This window comes from Pseudonaja textilis, chromosome 3, assembly GCF_049901715.1.
Source record: "Pseudonaja textilis isolate UNSWEBS1 chromosome 3, rPseTex1.2, whole genome shotgun sequence".
Taxonomy (NCBI): domain Eukaryota; kingdom Metazoa; phylum Chordata; class Lepidosauria; order Squamata; family Elapidae; genus Pseudonaja; species Pseudonaja textilis.
In genome coordinates, this window is record NC_141992.1 from 116,007,236 (window position 1) to 116,028,597 (window position 21,362).

The 21,362-nt window shown below is 36.6% G+C and overlaps 1 protein-coding gene across 6 annotated transcripts in view; it reads left to right on the plus strand.

The window, feature by feature from the left end:
* Window positions 1-21,362, plus strand: part of SLC12A7 (solute carrier family 12 member 7) — a 108,266-nt gene that overhangs the window by 64,631 nt on the left and 22,273 nt on the right. For all 6 annotated transcript variants that reach the window (XM_026701020.2, XM_087930683.1, XM_026701019.2 and 3 more), the window contains exons 10-20: window positions 2,542-2,640; window positions 3,861-3,918; window positions 4,240-4,414; window positions 7,227-7,345; window positions 8,720-8,818; window positions 11,494-11,613; window positions 12,862-12,966; window positions 13,173-13,341; window positions 15,588-15,783; window positions 19,082-19,251; window positions 20,671-20,802. In XM_026701020.2, the coding sequence (XP_026556805.1) occupies window positions 2,542-2,640; window positions 3,861-3,918; window positions 4,240-4,414; window positions 7,227-7,345; window positions 8,720-8,818; window positions 11,494-11,613; window positions 12,862-12,966; window positions 13,173-13,341; window positions 15,588-15,783; window positions 19,082-19,251; window positions 20,671-20,802 (1,442 nt within the window). The remainder of the gene's footprint in view (window positions 1-2,541; window positions 2,641-3,860; window positions 3,919-4,239; window positions 4,415-7,226; window positions 7,346-8,719; window positions 8,819-11,493; window positions 11,614-12,861; window positions 12,967-13,172; window positions 13,342-15,587; window positions 15,784-19,081; window positions 19,252-20,670; window positions 20,803-21,362) is intronic.

Sequence of the window (21,362 nt, forward strand, 5' to 3'; positions counted from 1 at the left end):
CCATATCTCATAATTTCATATAGGCAAAACATGTTCTAGAAATTAGCATGCGTGTTGGATTACCTAAAAAATTTGCTTATTTTAAATTTACCTGAGTAATTCCTGAAAAAACTTTGCTGTTCATCATATAATCTATGTTCACTAATGGAGACATTAGTTCTTTTCCACTGTCTTCAGTTTTACTGTCCCTGATTTGAAATATAATCTAATTAAAAAGGAAACATTAAACTTAGTAATGACAGAAAATATCTGATCATGCTTTATGCCACGGTAGAAATTAAATTGGGAATTTGTCAGCGGCTTTTACTGTGCCTTAAAATGTGGCTCCTGCGTTCCTTTGATTTCTCTGAGTAATGAAAGAGAGTATCTGAATGTGTTCCCTCATGTAAAAGATACTGTTGAAATGTCATATGGTCATCATGGTTACACATTCTTAACAATAAATTGTCTGAAACATCTCCAGTAATAGACAGTTTGAACTCTTGCACTGTCATCTTATATATCATTGTTCATGGCAAATTAAGGTAGATTTCAGTTTCAACCTTTGGCATATATGTGCATATTATTCAGAAATTAATCATGCTTCAATGGTAAATAAATACTCCCACTGAAAAAATATTCCTGTTGGCCATCCCTTAAGTTGAATAAGAGGATTCATGCTTGTTTATTTCGTTGCAGTTTTAATATAAGAGTTATAAGGAATTTGTAGTCATGTACAATACAAGCAAAATTGTTTCTTTCCAGTGGATTTCAGCAAATTGATTTATTGTGTGGTGGTATTGTTAGGAATGATAGTCACCTAACACTTGGGTTGGCAATATATAAACCAGGTTAGTTATTTAATATTGTTATATCTTTAAGAGAGTGCTGTAATTATGATTGGCTGAGATTCCTCTGACGGCCATAAGATGGAGCCAGAAACCTGGTTTGTTCTCTTCTTGCATTTCCCTATTGCCTTTTGCCTGACCGTCGTTCTGCTTGGATTGCTGTGAGTCTTGCAAACTGCTAGCAAACTCCGTTCATTGAACTTTGTTTATGATATTTGACTTCGTTTTTGAATTATACCTGGACTGATTGTATTGAATACTACCTGCTTTAACTATGTATGATTTGGACTGTTTGTTGGACTTTGTTTACCTGTTTACTGGAAGTAAAACCTACATTTTACTATTCAGTATATCTATATGCTGGTTGTGTGTTATTCCTCACCACTCTCACTACGTTTCCCTGAGTGCACTCATTTTCCTAACGGGGAATACCTCAACACTGGTTATGGGCCCAGTTTATACCAGACTCAGATAACTGAGAGTTAGTGTGAATACACAGTACCGTATACACACAGCTGTTTACTGTTTAATTGTGGGTTACCCTCCTGGTAAAGATGGCACAAGACCCCTCAACAAGTCTATCACTGATAACCCGGTTGGATGGAACAAACTATGTTTCCTGGTCTTTGAAGTGCAGTTTACCTCTGCATAGGGAAGGGTTATGGGCTGAAGTTTAGGATCCACTGGATGTAAATGCTTGGGATCCAAATAATGAGGACGATGCCAAAAAGTTTGCTAATTTTAAATGGAACAACGAATGAGCTCTTTGTATTATTGGACTAACACTGAGTGACAAATAGTTAGTCCATATTCATGGAGAAGAGTCTGCTGCTAGGTGTTGGGAAAATTTGAAGAGGATTTATGTTTGTGACAGTGTAGGTGCACACATACATCTTACACGTAAACTATTTACAGCACGTTTTCTGAAAGGTGGATACCTATTCCCTAACGGGGAATTAAGGTATTAAGTAGACCCTCATTCTGCTTGTACTTCCATGGGTTAAATAGGCAAAAGTACAACTACCTTTATTAAAAAAAAAAATTTCCTGAGTGCTAAATTGTATTTTGTGCGGCTTTTTGTATCTGCTTTGGGTTCAGATTATGTAATTCCTTTGTTTTATAGTCATCTGTTATAATCAATAAGCATATCCTCTTACAAAATATTAATGTGTATAAATGAAAAATAATTTGGGAGTCAATTAAGTAACTGAATTCTATTTTTACAGAGAGAAAATGCAACAGAGATGGCCTATTCATAAGTAGAACGAACACACTTGGGGGAATTACTGATTTTTATTCTTTTTATATTGGGGTTTTTATTGTTTGTAAGCCTCCTAGAGTAACTGAGAGTGAATGGGCAGCCATATAAATCCAAATAAATAAACCAACTAGCCAATGAGGAAGAATAAAAAACATACCTGTCGATACCCTTCTACATATTGAAAAATAATTACTCTCCTTCTACTTTCCCAAATCTTGTTTATTTACTTTCCTGTTTTCTGATAGTCTGTATTTGAATTTTGTTTTAAATCATAATTGATCATTGCCTAATTTTCTCAATGAATGAATGTGAATGTGGGTTAAGCTTAGTTTGTTGCTATTTATATAAACATTTAACTTCTTAGTGCATTCACTTCAGTTCAAATAATGAACTAAATAGATTGCTCTGTTCCTTAATGACATTTTTAATGGATTATTTTGTCCTTGTATTTAGGTATTATGGCAGGTTCAAATCGGTCTGGAGATCTTCGGGATGCTCAAAAATCTATTCCAACTGGAACAATTTTAGCCATCTCAACAACATCATTTATCTGTATCCTTTTTATGCAATTTCAAGAACATCCGAACTTTATTTCTGTATTTAATACATATACTAGAATATAGTTAGCCATTTGTACTGTATATACTCCAAAACAAATAACTAATACAGTATATTACAGCAAATTCTAGTTTTTGCAGAATTGTAAATATTTCATTTAAGCTTTAGATTTTTATTTATGTAAAAATCTAAAATTAAAGTTAACCAGACTACGAGCTGAAATCATTGAATAGGAATGAATAAACTGAGTAAATTATTTGACATACATACTTTGTCTCATAAGTAAAAAATCAATAAAATCTAAAATTAGATAAGACTGATAAAAGTTACATTAAATAGATATCAGATCTACACTAGAAGGATTTAATGTATATTGTGAGATTATAAGAAAAACACCTATTAGCACATTACAAATAGTTGTGGTTAGCCGTCAGTAGGTGCAGACAGCTGAGGAGAGCGAGGACTCAGATGAGGGGCCAGGACCATTAGGAAGTGGACTGCTGCCTTCAGAGATCGTGGGGGCTGGCAGCAGTGATGAGGTTCCCGAGGAACCTGTGCTAAGTGTGCGTGAGCAGAGGATTGCTCAGAGGAAAGAGCAGTTACAACAGCACGGGCGACTCTGGAGTAAGGCTGCAAGGTAATGGCCCCTCCTTCAAGAAGATAAAAGCCAGCTGTGAAACTAACCTTTGCAGAAGGCAAAGACGTTTTGAAACTCCAGCCTCGTGGACATTCCAGTATCCTGAGTTTTGTATTTGAATACTCTTATTTTGAAAATTATGTCTTTTATCTTTTGGCAAGTCTCGCACAGTTTGGCAAGACTTGTGCACAGCTTGGCAAGACTTGTGCACAGTTTGGTAAGACTTGTGCTTATCACAGCTGATTATTTTGTAAAAGCATTACAAATTTTCTGTTCCTTTTGGATTGTGTTTGATTTGTTGAAAAAGGGCATGGGTCAGAACAATAGTACAGTTTTGAAATGTTATGTGGAAAAGAGCTTTCCTTGCATATTTTTATTTTATGTATGTGTGAAAACAATAGAGAGCTAAATACAAAAGTGATAATTCCTATGATCGAATTAATTAGATACTCAACTCTTTCTCAATACAATTATTGTTTTCTTCAAAAACGTTCCATAATCCTGGTGTACACAGAATATTAAAGAGCACCTCTCCCAATTTTGTTTGCTTCAAAGTTCCTTGAATCATATTTCACAGATCTTTCCTGTATAATTCTTTTTGGAGCCTGCATAGAAGGCGTGGTTTTGAGAGACAAGTATGTAGAAAGACCTTTTCTCTAATTCTTTTTAAAATTATGTATTTAAAATTAGGATATAATATTATAACTGAATGAATGTGTGGAATGAGAAAATAAAATACTAGAGAACTCAAAAGCAGCTTTTATTTGGGGGGAAGGGGGAGAAACAGATGTCTTTCCTCAGCTGCATTTTTGTTTATCATAAGAAATGTGTGTATGCCCACACCTCTACATTTTTTTGAAAGGAGTTTTTTTTTTAAATTGAGTTAGTTATTTTGTTTGTATAATTTATTTAGCTCTCCTTGTTTGTTTAATGTTGCATGTGTTCTTTCCCACAAGATTTGGACAAGCAGTTAATGGAAACCTAGTGATTGGTACGTTGGCATGGCCCTCTCCATGGGTTATTGTAATTGGTTCATTCTTTTCCACATGTGGTGCTGGTCTTCAGAGTCTCACTGGTGCTCCCCGGCTACTGCAAGCAATTGCAAGAGATGGCATTGTTCCATTTCTTCAGGTGAATTTCTGTGTTTGTTGGTTTGTTTTTACATCTTTGCTGTAAAAGGAATCTATTTGGTGGATATCTTTGTTTAACTGTAGTTTTGCTCCACTTCTACGGATGGTGGTAACTAGATTTATTGAGAGGTTTCTAAGGTAGTCATAGCCTTTAAGAGAAAATGACATTCAAGCCTTATGATGCAAGAGAAGATCTGATACCATATCAGGTTGAGATTATTGGATCACATGATATCAAAGGAGAAGAGCCATAACAGCCTCTGGTTGCAAGAAAATAATGAATTTTCATCCCACTTTTTTCCCTCACGCTGTATTAAGTAGCCCCCCCCCCTCCCCCCCCAAAAAAGAAGGAGTTGTGAAAAGATGAATGATTGATCATAGACCTGCAGGAAAAATGTCTTCATGGTCTACCTCTTCCTTGAGAATCAGAGCACCCTGTTCAAATTGGCTTTGCTGAATTTCCATATCCTAAAGAATGCCACATTTCTATTCTCCTGTATGAATTGGAATGTCAAATGGAACACATTGTGGCTACTGTGTTAAGCCAGCCATTGATTGTGACACCTTCTTGCTACTGAAAAGCACAACTGAACTCTTTAGATTAACTGGGTGGAGAGGAGATGGGGCCAAGAACCAGATGATATATGTTACTTACGTAGATCGCGCTAAATAATTAACTGATGGTTGCCTGTTCAGAGCAGCAATCCTTTTACCTCATTTCACCCGCTGTGGCTTTCAGAGCAATTCAGCTGGGCTAAATAAAGCAGGGGACAGTACAATAAGTCTGTTGCTGCTGCTTGCTAACTATAACTGCTGCAACAGTTGCTGCTGTCATGTTTGTCTGTTGCAAAGGGTATTCTTTTCATCACATCACCATCAGAATGGCAACGTATGTGCATTGTATAGGTCACAGTCTATGCTAGTCACAACCACACTGGAGCTGTTATTCCCAGACAAGTGAAGAAATGATGCTAAAATTAGAAGGGGCGGGGGAGGAAAGATCAAGGCAAATCAAGTATGCATCATTAAATTGAGTCATATTATCTGTTTTTATGCTTGTAGGATAAGACACCAAAGTGAAATTTTCAGGCTCATGATACAGGGATCAAATGTAGTCAGAGTGAATTACTGTCTTCACATTGTAAAATTGCAATTATCATATTGATCTACAATACTGAGCTGTTCCTGCAGTTTATTGACTATGTTCAGTAGAATAGAAGTTATTATAAGTAGCTGGAAACCTAGTTTAACATTTATTATACATTTACTAGATTTGAGCCACAAAAATCTGGACAACTGCAATGAAAATTAGTTTTTAGTATCTCTTTGGGAAATCTAATAAATGTCCAGAATTTTACAACCCAAATCTTGGTCTCCTAATCTGTTAGTGCCATACGCATGTCTCCTTTTCACTCTCTGAGCCTAATTTTATTCAGTGTTTATAAGTCTGGTAAAGCATGTGTTGTTCAATAATGGACTACCTGCTACAAGAATTACCAAAGTATGGGAATGTTAGACCGCCAGAGAGAAGCTGCGGTTGTTTGGAAAGCATAGAACCATGTTGACAATGTTCCTCCTTTGAGTGGGATACACAGCCCCAAATTCCTGCAGTTTTGCCCAGACAAGTCCACAGAGAAAGTAGGAAATGGATTCTGTGAAGATTGACAAGCCTGTAGGTCTGACAGTTAGTTAACATGATCCACCAACCACAGCACTTTTATTTGGTTATTTATTTTGGGGGGAAATTGACTTAGTCTTAGAGATATACAGTATCAAGTACCAAGTTTAAAAATAACTGGACTATTGAAGAATCCAAAAATGGCTTTAGTTCTCATGAATGCTAATAGTTTACAACCTCATTGACTTTCATATATAACATGCTAACCAAGTCAAACAAATTACTATATATGTTCCAAATATTCTGTGATAATAATACAGGCAATCCTTAAGTTACAACAGTTCACTTAGTGATAGTTCAAAGTTACGCTCTAACACCTTCCCAAATATTTATGACATTGTCCCAAAAATTACAAATGTTGCAGCACCACAGCAGTCGTTCATTCTTGCGAACAACCGCAGAGGCACATCCCGCCTATCCCGCTCACTGTTCCTTACAATTGCTTCCCCACTCCCATCCTGCCATGCCAGACTCACTCACCATACAAAGAGGTCTCCTCTCTGCCACGTTTTCTTTACTACCTGCATATTTTAGTGCTCGCTTTTGCTAGCCATTTGTGCATCTTACCTGAGCCTCAGTGCACCTCCCTTGCAACTCTGAGCCTTGCCGCACTTCATTCACACACCCCTGCATGCCTTCTTCATGGCACACTTTTGAATACCTTCCCCCATGCTTAGTGTGTGCCTCTCTTGCACACACCTATGCATTCTGTCCTGAGCCTCACTGTGCCTCCCTTGTCTCTTTGTGCATCCTTCTGGCAGCAGCCACATATCTGCCTGCTGGCCTACTTGTGAACTGCCTGGGATTTGCAATTTCCTGCTGGCTTCTTTCCTGACTTGGTTGTGGGAAGAGGGCAGGGAGTTGATCATCGGACTCAGTTAACAATGGCAACTGGGGTTACTGGAATAGCCATCACTTAGTGATGGAATTTTGAGTCCTAATTGCCATTTTAAGTCTACCATTATTCCAAAAACGATATGCCAATCTAAGCTTGAAATATATACTTGTTTTGAATTAAGCTGCTTCAGATTTGTGACTTTCAAAAATTATAGAAGATAATTTACTGCAGTTGATAATTATATTTGAACTGAGTATATTGTATCTTTTCAGTAAAACACAGTTATGTTTTTTTAAGGTGTTTGGTCATGGGAAAGCAAATGGAGAACCTACATGGGCTTTGCTCCTCACTGCATTTATTTGTGAGATTGGAATTCTTATTGCTTCTCTGGATAGTGTGGCTCCAATACTCTCCATGTACGTATGTCTATGTAGATTTTAACATGTTTGTCTTGCAATTTATCTTAAAATCATTTAAAAATTGCAGTCTTACTTTTAGTAAGCACTCCAGCAAAGGGTACCAAGTCATAAGGAGTTCCAGAGACAATATCAAAAAGACAAAATTAATAGGACAACTTTAAAAGGAATAGAATTGCTTTAATAAAACCTGAATCTGAAGAATACTAGACAAAATAAAATATTTTAAGGAGTCATTCTTACATAAAAAGAAGACTACTGAAATAACAGATACAAGAGATAGTATGATGTTCAGTTACATCAAAATGATAGATAATAAATAATTTTATATTAAAAAACAATATCAGACAGTAACAATTGGGTAGGCAGATTGGGAAAAAAAGAAAATGAAAGATGGATTAAATATTTCTCCTGGAAATTTAACACAAATTCTCAATTAAATTTGTAACAATATATACACTGGTGATGATTTGAGAATACTACTCCGAGAAAGTAAGAGAAACTGCACCTTGTACATGGTCTGGGACTACTAACCGAGCACTCACTCCACTTATAATAGTCATTCAATCAGGCATTTCCCATCTGCAGCCGCTAAGATGACACAGAGCCAAAATTGTTGGGAGAAGTGCTTATATGAAAAAAAAAAGATATGTGTTTAATACTAGGTTTGTGCTCACAAATCTCCTGGTCACTGTTTGCCCTTTGAATCTGGATGGTAGCACTGCACTACCAAGCACTCTTATTGTGTACATTTTCAGTCATTTTGTATGGCATGAGGTTGCAGCACATTCATAACCCCACAATAGAGAGACCATACCAAGAAATGTAGGTTTCCTGTTTAGGGTGGCCCTGAAGATTCCTCCTTTAAAGGTGATATGTCCAGGTTGTGTGTATCTGTTTAGACTTTCCCCACAGAATTAGATTCAGGAAAAGGTTTCCTGTCTCTCTTACTGACAAAGATCACTACCAGCCTTTTACTTTCTTTCGATTAGTGAGCATCAAACTCATAAAACACAAAATTGGGATAGGCGTTATAGTATATTATGGAACAATGCCCTTTTTATTTAATGTTGTGAAGTGTAATATAGAATCACACACTTGTCTCTTTTTTAATATCTCAAAATTCAGTTTCTGTCTTCGTCTGAAAGGAGCCTTTGCTTTTTTGAAACTGCAGAAAGGCAACAAATCACATGCCTCGTCACTTTATTACAAAAATTGTCTGGACTAGCTTGTTATACCATCAGAAATCTTTTAAGATTGCAATTGCTATCTGTAACCTTGCCGCCTTCTTTTTCTTTCACTGGACTATCTCTGTTCCCATGTCTTGAGTGAATAGTGCTATTCATTTGAATTATAAACATGTTTTTTTTCTAGGTTTTTCCTTATGTGCTATCTGTTTGTGAATTTGGCATGTGCAGTTCAGACTCTCCTCCGAACACCAAACTGGAGGCCTCGTTTCAAATATTATCACTGGTACATCATGTTCTTTACTAATTTAATTCTGGAAGCATTTGATTTATGAATTCATTGTATTTTAAGATAACTTATATTTTTGGTTATAAAATACTTTTATTTGCTTCTTTATTTCAACACTCTATAAGAGAATACAATTTTGTATAAGAAATAAAGGGAAGAGTTATTTCCTACTGTTTCAGAGGAGAGCAGGGAAATCGATAACAAGAACAAAGTATTATTTTTGACAACAGAATATAGTAGTTGGAAGTATATCTCACTGCACAAATTAAGAGTTTAAATAGACTTCACATACACAATTTCACTTATAAACGTTTCTAAAAAATTTATAGACTTGTATTAGAAATCTAAAAATAAAAATAAGTCTATAAAAATAAGTCTATAAATTTCCAGTGCAACCCACTACTAGATTTCTAATGAATATTAGAAATCTAGTAGTGGGTTGCACTGGAAATTTAGTACAGAGCATTTAAGTATGAATTTATGTCACTGGGTCTTATAAAACCAATGTGAATGAAATCAGCTTTGACTGGTATGGTATACTTTTAATCCTTGTAAATTAGATTAAAACAAATGATGCAGATTAGCATCACCCCAAATTTATAACAACAACAACAATAATATATAGAAATATATTGTACTGGAAAACTGATTCATTCATTAGTAACCAAGCAAAAGACAGCTTTTTTTCCTAGAAGGAACACATCCTTTTCTGCATCCATGGCCTGATGAATTAGCCAGGATTTAATGGAATTTTTTAAGCAGAAGGGAGGCCTCCACGTAGACATTTGGGGGAATATTGCTTCTTAAAATAGGGATAACCATGTTTCTCCAAAAATACGCCCCCCCAATAGGAAGACCCAGCATGTTTTCTAGGCATAAGGTGAAATTAAGCCCCTCCCCCCAAATTTAGGCCTAGTTTAAAACATGTAAAATTGGGGGGGGGACTTGCCCTTAGGAGCACCAAGCTTCCCAGAGGATTCTCCCAAAGGATCCACCCCAAAGGAGGATTCATCAAAGAATTCACCCCAAAGGAGGGGAGTGCATTTAAAGGGGTGAATCCTCCTTTGGGGTGGATCTTTTGGGAGAATCCTCTGGGAAGCTTGGTGCTAAGAGTCTGTAGGATGATTCCCTTTCTCTTTTGTTTGGATTGGAAGGTTTGCCTCAGCTTGAAGGGCAAAGTGGATAGATGGTTCCCTTTTTAAAACTACCAGGAGGGGTGGGGAGGAAGCTGCCCAGCCAGTTTGTATTCTTAGGGAACTGACGGAATGAGAGTAAAGAAAACATAAAGAGGGGGGAAAAGGTCCACGGGGGGGTTTCAGGCGGCTGGAGCAAGGGGAGAGCGCTCGAATGTACAAGTGACGAGACCATGACCCAAAGCTCTAGGGTGGGAAGCAAAGGAAGGCATTGGGAGGGGGGGAGAGAAACAATGGCATCACCCTTCCGCCGCCACTTCCACCCACCCAACCCCGAAAGACTCACCAACTTGCAGAACCTTGTTGACTCAGTTGCCATCAATCAAAGCGATGCCCCTGTGGGAGGGCAGGCAGTTCTCGTCGGCAGCGGGGTCTGTCTCACCTCTGCTGCCGTTGTTGAAGACGGCGCTGGTGAGAGAGGCTCCAACACCGGCGGGAACTGTGGAAGCTACAGCTTCCCCGCCCAAGAAGCAGCTGAAACGCTGCTGGTGGAGGAATGTGCAGCACTCCAAATTCGGCAGCGCATGGGCAGAAGGGAAAGCAACAGCGGCGGAGGAAGCAACAGTGGTGGGCGCAGTGCAAAGTGGCCCACCACCACCAAGGCTGACATCCATGCCGCCGCCGCAGCCCCGCCCCCCCACTTGCACCCAGCACCATACCCAGGTCTGCAGCAAAGGCGCTTGGTGCGGGTAGGGGTCTCTCCACGCTCCGCCATGATTGGCCATTAGGAGCGGCTGGTGGCGAGGCATGGCTGCCCACGGGGCACTCTAGGCGAGGGTGCGGTGGGGAAGAGAAATTAAGTCATCCCCGAAAAGACGGCCTAGCCATTTTTTCAGGGGTCAAAAGAATATAAGGCCTGGCCTTATTTTCTGAGAAACACGGTAGCATTTGAGAAGGTCCACTTGTATAATTCCCAAAAATGATAGTGGAGCAAAGGAATACATAGAGTGAACCACCCTACTATATTTTAAGTGGGCAGATATTATAGAGAGAAGTGCACATATCCCAAACCATGCAAGGCTTGGGAGGTGACAATCAAATTAAAATATATAAGAAACCAGCTGATGCTGTTTTCTTTGTAGTATGAAAAAGAATACTGTAGATTAGAAAGAATCAGCATCTGATGGAACATGCATATATTTCCAAAAGAAAAGTGGCTTATGGGTACATCTTTAGAATAATTTTAAGTCTTTACGTTTTCCTATTTAGAGAGACAGCTTTATGTTATAAATTTTGCCTTACAATTTGTGGACACCAGTTCATTTTATAACATTGAAACCATCTCACTTAGGATTATTATACATTACCTGGAGTTCCTTGATAAAAACCAAGCATTAGCAATATGATTAATTGTTCTATTTGCATTATTCTGTTAAGCATGTATATTGAATACTGTTAGTTTAGAAACTCTTGTCATTGTGTTAGATTAAGTAAAACTTATACATAAATATGACCAACTAAGAACATGTTTCCTTTCAGGACTCTTTCATTCTTGGGAATGAGTTTGTGTCTTGCTTTGATGTTTATTTGCTCTTGGTACTATGCCTTGGTTGCCATGCTAATTGCAGGATGTATTTATAAATACATAGAATACAGAGGGTAAGCATACATATTTATTTATTGTTTTGATAAAACATTCATACACTTGGGGGAAAGTAAATTTTTATGACATAAATGCAAAACATTTAATTAACAGTGTTGTTTAAATATATGTAATTTATTATTCAATTTTGTTGCAGTGTTCTTTTTAAAAAGACACCAATTAATATCTTTATTCCATGTGCATTCTTTAGATATTTTGTACTTTTATTTAAAGAAAAGAAACTAATGCTGAACATTATATTACTCGGAATATGCAAAAATGGATTACATAGAGTAGGAAATAAGCAAGTTAATGCTCACTGGATGCTTTAAAACAGGAGTGTCCAACCTTGGCAACTTTAAGGTGTGTGGACTTCAACTCCCAGAATATCCCAGCCAGCACATGCTGGCTGGGGAATTCTGGGAGTTGAAGTCCACACACCTTAAAGTTGCCAAGGTTGGACACCCCTGCTTTAAAATATGAATCATGGATTCCTTGCCTATGTTGCCTGTGTTTTTGCAGTTTGTAATGCAGTGTATCTGGTGAAGATGAGGTTGTTACCCTGATCTGTAGATAAATTTTACCACGCACCCGCTAATTAATTACTACATGGGCTCATAAAGTAAATAATAAAATTGATTGATTAAAAATATGGGAATTAGTTGTTTCATGATTGGGGGGAAAGCTAGTTATTCAAATATTTCTACTTTGGGGGGGAAATGATGGAATGGATTTATTCAAGTTTCAGTGTATTCCAAAACAAAGGTGAGGTCCAACCAAGACTTGAAATGAATGTACAATTGTGGTTTATGCCATGACCATTTATTTCGAGGAAATGTCAATGTTGTATTTTATATGTAAAATATAGATGTAGATTTCAAATATTAGTTGTGTTATTTCTACTTAAAAGGACCTGATTATCCATTCTGGTTACTCTGTAATCCACTAAATAAATAGTATTTCTTTTGGAAGAGGATTTAAAGATGGTGGTGAAACAGACTGCAGATATTAAATGCATTATATCGTATATAGTTTCAAGCAGTTTACCAATTTTGCATTCATGGACTTTTCTCCATGTGAATTCACATTTGTTATATGTCAATAATTGCCAATTGATAGCACTTAAGGAAATTACTTGTCTAAAATAAAACACAATGTGTAAGCTTGTGCCCCTGTCCCCCCTTTATATTGTCTGCTGTATCGAAACAAAATAGAACTATCACAAACATGTAATATTTGTGAATCTCTTAAATTCTCCTTTTAAGAGCTGAAAAGGAATGGGGAGATGGAATCCGAGGTTTGTCCTTAAATGCTGCTCGTTATGCTCTACTTCGAGTTGACCATGGTCACCCTCACACCAAAAATTGGAGGTAAGAGTACATTTAATGTTTAACACATCAAATCCTATTTTCAGTTATCTGGGAGTAAACATAACAGGGAAAGCCACCTGTAAATTGTAATGCAAATATATTGGAAGTAAAACCTATAATATTGTGACATGCTGTGTTATTGTATTGGAAAATTATGATCTTGAAGAGGCATCCTCTACAATTTATTTTTATATTATGTACTTCAGGCCTCAAGTCTTGGTACTATTGAATTTGGATTCAGAACAGTTAGTAAAACATCCCCGGCTGCTTTCTTTTACCTGTCAATTGAAAGCTGGAAAAGGATTGACCATTGTGGGATCTGTACTCCCAGGAACATATCTTGATAAATACGCAGAAGCTGAAAGAGCTGAAGAAGTATGTATATATATATATGAACACCAAGAAAATAAGGATAGTAAGACTTCATATTTGCTTTCTAGCATCACGAAACTGCTAGTGGAAATTCCTGCTTTTTATGCCTAGCAAAAGCTTTTACAGTATTCAAAGAATCAAGTCTATTTTGTAATTTATATAAACACTTATTTGATTCAGATGTTTCTCTAGTTATTGCTATATGAAAGGTTGAGCATCAGTGCGGATAAGATATTAATAAGAAATAATGTCTTCTTATTCTTTGAACTTTTATCATCTTTATTTTACTTCCTCTTCCAATGAAAAAGTCTCTCCCTTTTTACAGCATTTATATTTATAAAATACGCGTATATTTATATTTGAGATTGCCCATATAATAATACTGTGCATAATAATCCTGACTGTATAACACTATAGTCAACATCTGAAGGTGATTAAAAGCCAGTCAAGAAAGGGTTATCCTTGATGTAACTGCAATATAATAATACATTTGATGCTGAGGTAAAAGGTAGAAATTTATTCGTTGGTTTACTTAATAATTTATTTATATAGCCACCCTTCTCAGAATCACAACAATAACATCAATAAGTAACCATAACTAACATAAAAGAAAATACATGTATATCAGATTTACAAATTGATCAATTATATTTTCTTCATTGGATATTTACTTTTAGTGGAAAATTGAACACAGAACCTTTTGTAAAACAGATGGCAGCACTTGTAGAAGAATACTTGTAACAGGGGTATTTCTTTCATTTGCTCTGGCAAGAATACATATCACTAAGTTTCTGACTTTAATAACAATAAAATGTATTCGTTGATCAATCTTATCACTATATGGGAAACAGTGCCTCTTAACCAGATGGTAGGAGTTCCAATAGTACAAAAAAGAGAGCAACAAACAATAGGTTGCTGTTCAGTGAACAGCATCACCCAGTTCAGGTTGGTCACTATATATTAAGAGGAGAGATTTGTTGTAAGTCTGGTTTTTAATTTTTCTACATTGGTTAATTCTTAACAACCACATAGATAATTTTTGGCAGGGTGTTCTGTTTCCAACATTGTACTTCAGTACATCCAGTATTGAACTTGTAATCGAATCCATCTGTCTTGCTGTTGATAAAGGAAGATAGACATTACAGCTGAAAGTTATCAGTAGAGTCCAAGTCATTGGAATAGAGAACAAAAACAAGAGATCATGATTTATAGGAGATCCTGATCTACCTAACAAATATAGTAGAAGATGTGCTTCAGAGGTTTTTCACGTATGTATTGTGCTCTCGCTTCACAATCAGGAGGCTGTAAATTCTATCCCTAGGTAGAGGCAGATAAACCTGAGATTATTTGAAGCAAAATGCTTAGAGAAAAATGTACTTTATTCTCAGCTTGTATGAAGTCAGCATTGATTTAATTGTAGAATCCTCTAAATATTTAACAAGATAGTGACACTCAGAACTCTATTTGGAATACTTTCAGGAAAAGAGAATGGTTCAGCAGTTTGTAAATGATTGCTAATATAAATTTTTAATCCTGCTGTTTGATTATTTTAAAAGCAATATAGCAGTTCAGTGCTGTGTCCTAAATTAGAGGAAAATTGTGCTTTGCTTTTCAAAATTAAGACTGTATACATGGAAGAATGAACTTCACTTGAGAAAAGAATAAGCACGAGGAACATTTCAGCAGTAATTTCTGAACCCTGGCTAAGACTAAGTAACTTAATTACATGTAACCAGTATAAGTTATTTTGCATACATAATTATGGAATCAATAAGACACTTTTAAAATGAGGAAAAGCTATAGTCCATGCAATTTTCCTAATATTAAAAACAGTGCTATTAATTTATATTTATTTCTGGAGACACAGAAGGAAATTGAACAAGTAAAGTTAATTATACCTAGACTTCTTCCGTTTTCTTACTCATTGAAATGGCTAAATTTGCATCCTGTTTAAGAAGTAAATCCAATTTCCAGGTAACAAAGGTGATAATTGGTCCATCAGTAATTTATTTCCTAATTTTTAGATCTTTAAATGTTTTTATTTAGCCTGTGATTCTTTCCTCCTGATTTAGTCAGATCACTTGTTCATGTAAAGTTTTTTTTTCCAGGGATATCGTAGTTTCATAATTAGACTGGCATTCACAAAAGCTTACTCAAGAAACTTATTAATCCTTAAAATCCATTAAGATTCTTCATACTTTTTATTGTCTAAATACCCTTTACCCTAATTTGTATTTTTCCCCCTAAAGAATATTCGATCTTCAATGGGAACAGAAAGAACCAAAGGATTTTGCCAAATCATAGTGTCCCCCAGTGTTAGAGATGGAATATCTCATTTGATTCAATCTGCTGGTCTTGGGGGGATGAAACATAATACTGTTTTGATGGCATGGCCTCAATCCTGGAAGCAGACAGATAATAGGTTCTCTTGGAAAAACTTCGTTGGTATGTGTTTTTTTAAATTGATACAAGTAGATTGAGAATTTATATTTATTGAATTGACTGTTATCATGTTGAAAGTTTCAAAGAGAACTGTATCCTGCAATTGATCGCTTGATAACAGAATGAATGAATTTCACAGACAGTAATTAATGGTTGGGATATAATCCACTTGAAAGTATACAAATTTATATATCCATCTGCGTTTGCTCTGTTACCGAGTTAAACTCCTACTTAAAGAAGCATTCAAAAATGAGATACCTAGTCTCTGTGATTCATACACAGAATTTTTGGTAAATCTTACCACCTATCCTTCCATACAGTTGAAGCTCTTGGTCAATTATAATATATTTATCCTTCTTTTGAGGGTTATCTGATTCATAAGAGTGACAGTGCCATTTCAGTGAGTGCGAATTTTAAACTTCTTTTTATGCCAACAAATGCAAACTTCATAGTGATAAGGACTATTTTGATCATCTCTGGAAGTGTTCCTTACATGCATGTTACCTTAGCATCAGGTTACAAATCTCTCCATCTTTGGAATCTTACCATCAAGGTCCATCTTTCCAATGTATCAACAAGCTGTAAATTGATGCTTAGTTACAGGAAAACCTTACTGAAGGGGCAATTATTTCTTTGATACAGATTGTCACCACTGGCATGCTAATTTCTGAGTGGGAGGCACATCTTTAATACATCCATGGATCCTGGTCTCCATCAGAAGTATCTCAGTACCCTGTCAGTGAAATGATTAGCATTTAATCAGCCTTCCGGGATTTATTTAGGTGCTAAACACAGGGGTGGGATTCTACCAGTTTGCACCTATTGGTTAGAACCGGTTGTTAACATTCTAAGCAGTTCAGAGAACCGGTTGTTAAAAGAAATTACTGGCCTAATCCTGTAAGGAAGGCAGGAAGGAAACATTCTGGTGTAGCTTACAGAAACTTCCTCTCCATCAACCCCTATTAATTCTTGGCAGGATTAGACTTTCTGCCTCAGGAACTTCTTTGGAGTTTTTTTCTCCTTTGCTGGTACTTTGCTTGTGTGGAATGACCATTCAAAGTTACAATGGCACTGAAAAAAGTGACTTATGACCATTTTTCACACTTACGACTGTTGCAGCATCCCCACAGTCATGAGAGGCCAGATGCAATGCGTGCCTCGATGTGAGTGATATTGAGTTGGCCACACCCAGCCAATAACATGACCACCAAGCCATGTCCACCCAGTCACATGACCAAGCCACACCTACCACCTAAGCCACACCCACAGAACCGGTTTTAAAAAATTTGAATCCCACCACTGGCTAAACAGCTCAAATTATATCAGGTGATGCCAAGTACATGTTACTAAATCCACTCCACTTTTAAACCTCACATTTCCCATTAGGCATTTATCTGTATGATTTTCATTACTGCAATCTAAATACTGAATATAGCCATGATCATGTAACACCAAAGCAATCTACTTTCCATGAAGCACACTCAAAGTTGGTGGCAGAGGCAGAACTATTAGGATTTTTTATTCTCATGGAATTAATCTTTTCTGGTACCTTCTCCAGCTTGGTCCTCTGCTACCAGGGTCCTTGCAAAGATCTGCAAAGAATTAGCTAGTTGCATCCTCATTATCATGTAGTAAGCTCAGCAGTTCAGACTGCAGCTAACTTGCTGTGAGAATATCTTTATGTCCTGAGATAACCTGCTACCCACTACTGTTCTACTATCTCTTCCCTTACAGCTTGAAGGATTTTCCCCTAACTTCCCTTCAGGTTCATATAGATAGTCCTCCTAGCTTCTTGGAAGCCTTGCCTAAGAACTTGTTATGCAGCTAAGTACAGATCCTTTGCAGATTGTGCGAGAAAGGGATAAATTCAGTTCCCTTTGATATCTTTCCTTTTGAGTTTTCCTTTATTTCCGAAGCAGTGTGGCTTGGTTTTCACTTCTATAAACATACTTCTTTTTTTTGCCCTCTGGTATATACTATTTAACTCTTTTATAGTGTATTTTAAAGAATTTTAGGAAATATTTGATTGTGTTTATCGCTGATACCCCTATTAGCTCCTGTTTGGGATCCTTCCCTGGTTCTAATGTTAAAGCCCTTTCAATAGCGGGTGACTGGTCCAAATCATCTTTTTTCATGGAAAATTGTATTCTTAGTAGCAGTGAAATTAACTTACTGAGAAATGTATCCTTATTCTTCATAAAATAATCCCTTTCACAGATCTCCAAATAACATATTTTACAGAACTCCTGAAACCTCTTCCCCACACTGGATTTAGAAAGTGAATCATGCCTACTTTTCCCCTCAACATTACCCCAAAAGTCATTGCATTCCCTTGGTATTCCAAGAGTTGCTTTCTGTGTCACAAAGTTACATCATTACAAAATGATTAGCATTTGTTTTGGGCTGCTCAAGGTCCCTCCAAGGGATTGAGGTTTTCCTCTCAAAATCTTTTCATGTAGAAAGTTGCAGACATCAAACGTTGTTTTGATCTAGCTAAACGACAAGTATCTTCCTCAGATCTTTGATCACTTTAAGGCCACATGTGTCGTGACATAATTACAACATCACAATTATGCAGGCCCAGCATTCCACTTTTATTCTTCATTATGGACATTCATGAAGAACTGAAGACCTGTGCTTTGTTCAGCCATCTTATGAGCTCCAGATTCTCTACTGGATAACATGCTATGTACATTATCTATATGTATATAGAACTGATTATTCATACAATCCATTGTCTAATTCTGTTTAGCGTTGAGTAACTTCAGCATTCCTCTAAGATTACCAAGGATTTAGTGGAAATTGCACCTGGTTATGTATGCTGCACATAGGTGTGGTTTCTAACAAAAATCATTTAAGTTATAGAATATTGCAAATAGGCTCTGGTATATTCATCTAACCATTCATAAATGACTACTTTGAGAAGTGGACTTACAGCTAAGTAATATGCTTTCATTCTGCTGCATATGTTGATTCTTGTTAAGATCCTTAAACACTACTTACCCAAGTAATTATCTAAATTTCTATTCAGACCAATTTTTGTCCGTTATTGATGATCCTGTCAAATACTTTTGATATGACATTCACTTGAACAAAGAAAAGTCATTGAAGTAACTGTCAGGTATATAAAATGGGTATATAAAACATCTGCTTGTTATAATTTTAAAATTTAAATTTAAAATGTAAAAACATCAAGTACTATTTTCTATTTAGATTTGGAGCTGTAGTTCAGAGTTCTCTGAAATGTTTCCCATGAATTAAAAGTAAAACTCTAAAATACCAATTACCATTTGTGTTTCAGACACCGTACGAGAAACAACAGCTGCGCAGCAAGCTCTACTAGTTGCTAAAAACATAGACTTGTTTCCAGGGAATCAGGAACGGTTTAGTGAGGGTAACATAGATATATGGTGGATTGTTCATGACGGTGGCATGCTGATGTTGCTTCCTTTCCTCCTGAAACAACATAAGGTGGTAGCATTTTTTTACTTGGGAAACTTTGCAAAGATTGGGATATATTGCTATTTACATATAAAAAGGTAGTGATCTAAAAACAACAACAAAAACAGGATGAAAGAGAGACAAGAAATCAAACTATAAGCTATACATAGCCCATTTGTCAACTTTGTCAACTACATAGCCCATAGTTGACAAGAGGCACCCAAGATAGGTAAATCTGAGAATGAGCTTGATGAGTGATAGTGAGACCAACAACAAAAATTTTCTTAGGATATGTTCAAGGCAAGAAAGAGTATGTACAGCTTTTTACTGAAGACAGCAAAATGCTAGCATATATATCAGCACAGATTTATCATAAACAAGTCTTGACAGGCTAACTTTATCACAGTTTTTGATTGGGTAACTTCCATAATAGATTGTGGTTAAACATTATCCCAGAAAAACATTCAATAAATAACCTCTGACATTCTAATTAGCAACCAAATTAGGGGTAGGCTAGACATATGACACCTAAGTAAATGCAGCTGACTTGAAAATTAAAAAGTGTGCTCCTCAGTGGTTCCTCATCTATCTGGTGTGAGGTGTCAGTTGTGGTCCCATAAGATGCAAGTCTGGCCCCTCCCTTCTTCAACATTTTAAATTGATAACTTGAACGAAGAGATGGCTTCTTCATGAGATTTACCAAGGATTCAAAGTTTGGTGGGATAATACCCTAGAACAGGACTGTCACTCCCAGCCGGCAGGCTGGATGTGTCACACGCTGGTCACACCCATGCCCAGTTTAGCGAAAGGGAAAAAAGTCCCGATGTGTCATGTGATGCCCCCGTGATGACATGAGTTTGATACTCCTGCCCTAGAAGAAGAAATCTAAATGATATTCTAGATTGGATTATTCTCTGCTACCAGCTTGCGTCTCGTGATTGTCCAGATTTTTGCAGTTTAAAACTGGTAGTCCTAAATGTGACATGACACATTTTGGCATTAGCGCTATTAGCTTAGTTCACATAATAGTTCACATGAACATTAGGCAACAGGTGTACAATATTTAGTTGCTTGATGAACTAAATCAAGTTGTTAATGTTCCAGCATTTCTCACTATTAGACACAGTAACTGGGAACCTCTTCAAAATATGTTTCAACAACCCTGGAGGCTTTTTATTGTGTACTTATCCACCAACATTTCTTTTACAATAATTCATTGGATAAGTTATTGTAGTCTTGATCTACAGTATGAATTGCTAAGCCACACGATCTGTGTTATTTATGCTAAAAACAAACTATATTATGGTGGCATGTTGAAAATATTAGATGCACAGTGCTATATCTTTTCATAAATATTGGGAGCCTGCAGTTAAAAACAATCTCCCATCAACAGCTGTAGTGGTCAAATTAATTGCATTTTTTAGCTACAGTGTAATTTTCTATTTATAGGTGTGGAGAAAATGTAGAATGCGCATCTTTACTGTAGCTCAGATGGATGACAATAGCATTCAGATGAAAAGTGATCTTCAGATGTTTTTATACCATCTTCGAATTAAAGCTGAAGTAGAAGTTGTTGAAATGGTAAGGACTATCAGTTACCAATTAATTATGAAGTGAACAATTTCAACTGAAAAAGTTGAAATTGAAAAGTGATTTCCCCAAATCAGTGGGAGACTTTAGTCATCTTGCAATAAGTCCTTTTAGAGAAAGCGGGCAAGTTCACATTTCAAGTTTTAATTCCTGTGTGGGAGGAGCCTTTTTGAACTTCAAAGTAGATCCTAAAGAGTACTTAGGATGAATTTTCTCAGCTGTCTGAACTTCATTTTCTCAGCATCAGATTTTAGAGTAAGTTTGTAAGAGAATTTATGCTTCAAGCAAACTTCTCTCACTTATTTCTATCTCCTGCCCCTTCTCCATTTCAGCCAAAGTTGTGGTGCACTAAAACAGCTGGAACTTTGTCAATCTAGACCCACTGGAATAGAACAGTAAAACCAACCAAACAACTGTGTAACAACAGAATGCGTCACAGTGTATATAAAGAATCCCATTCAGTGTAACTTTGCACCTGTCTTTTCCAGCTGTCAGTAGACTTCCCACTCCTTTTCCTTATCTACTCCACAGCTGAGAAAGGAATTCTTAAT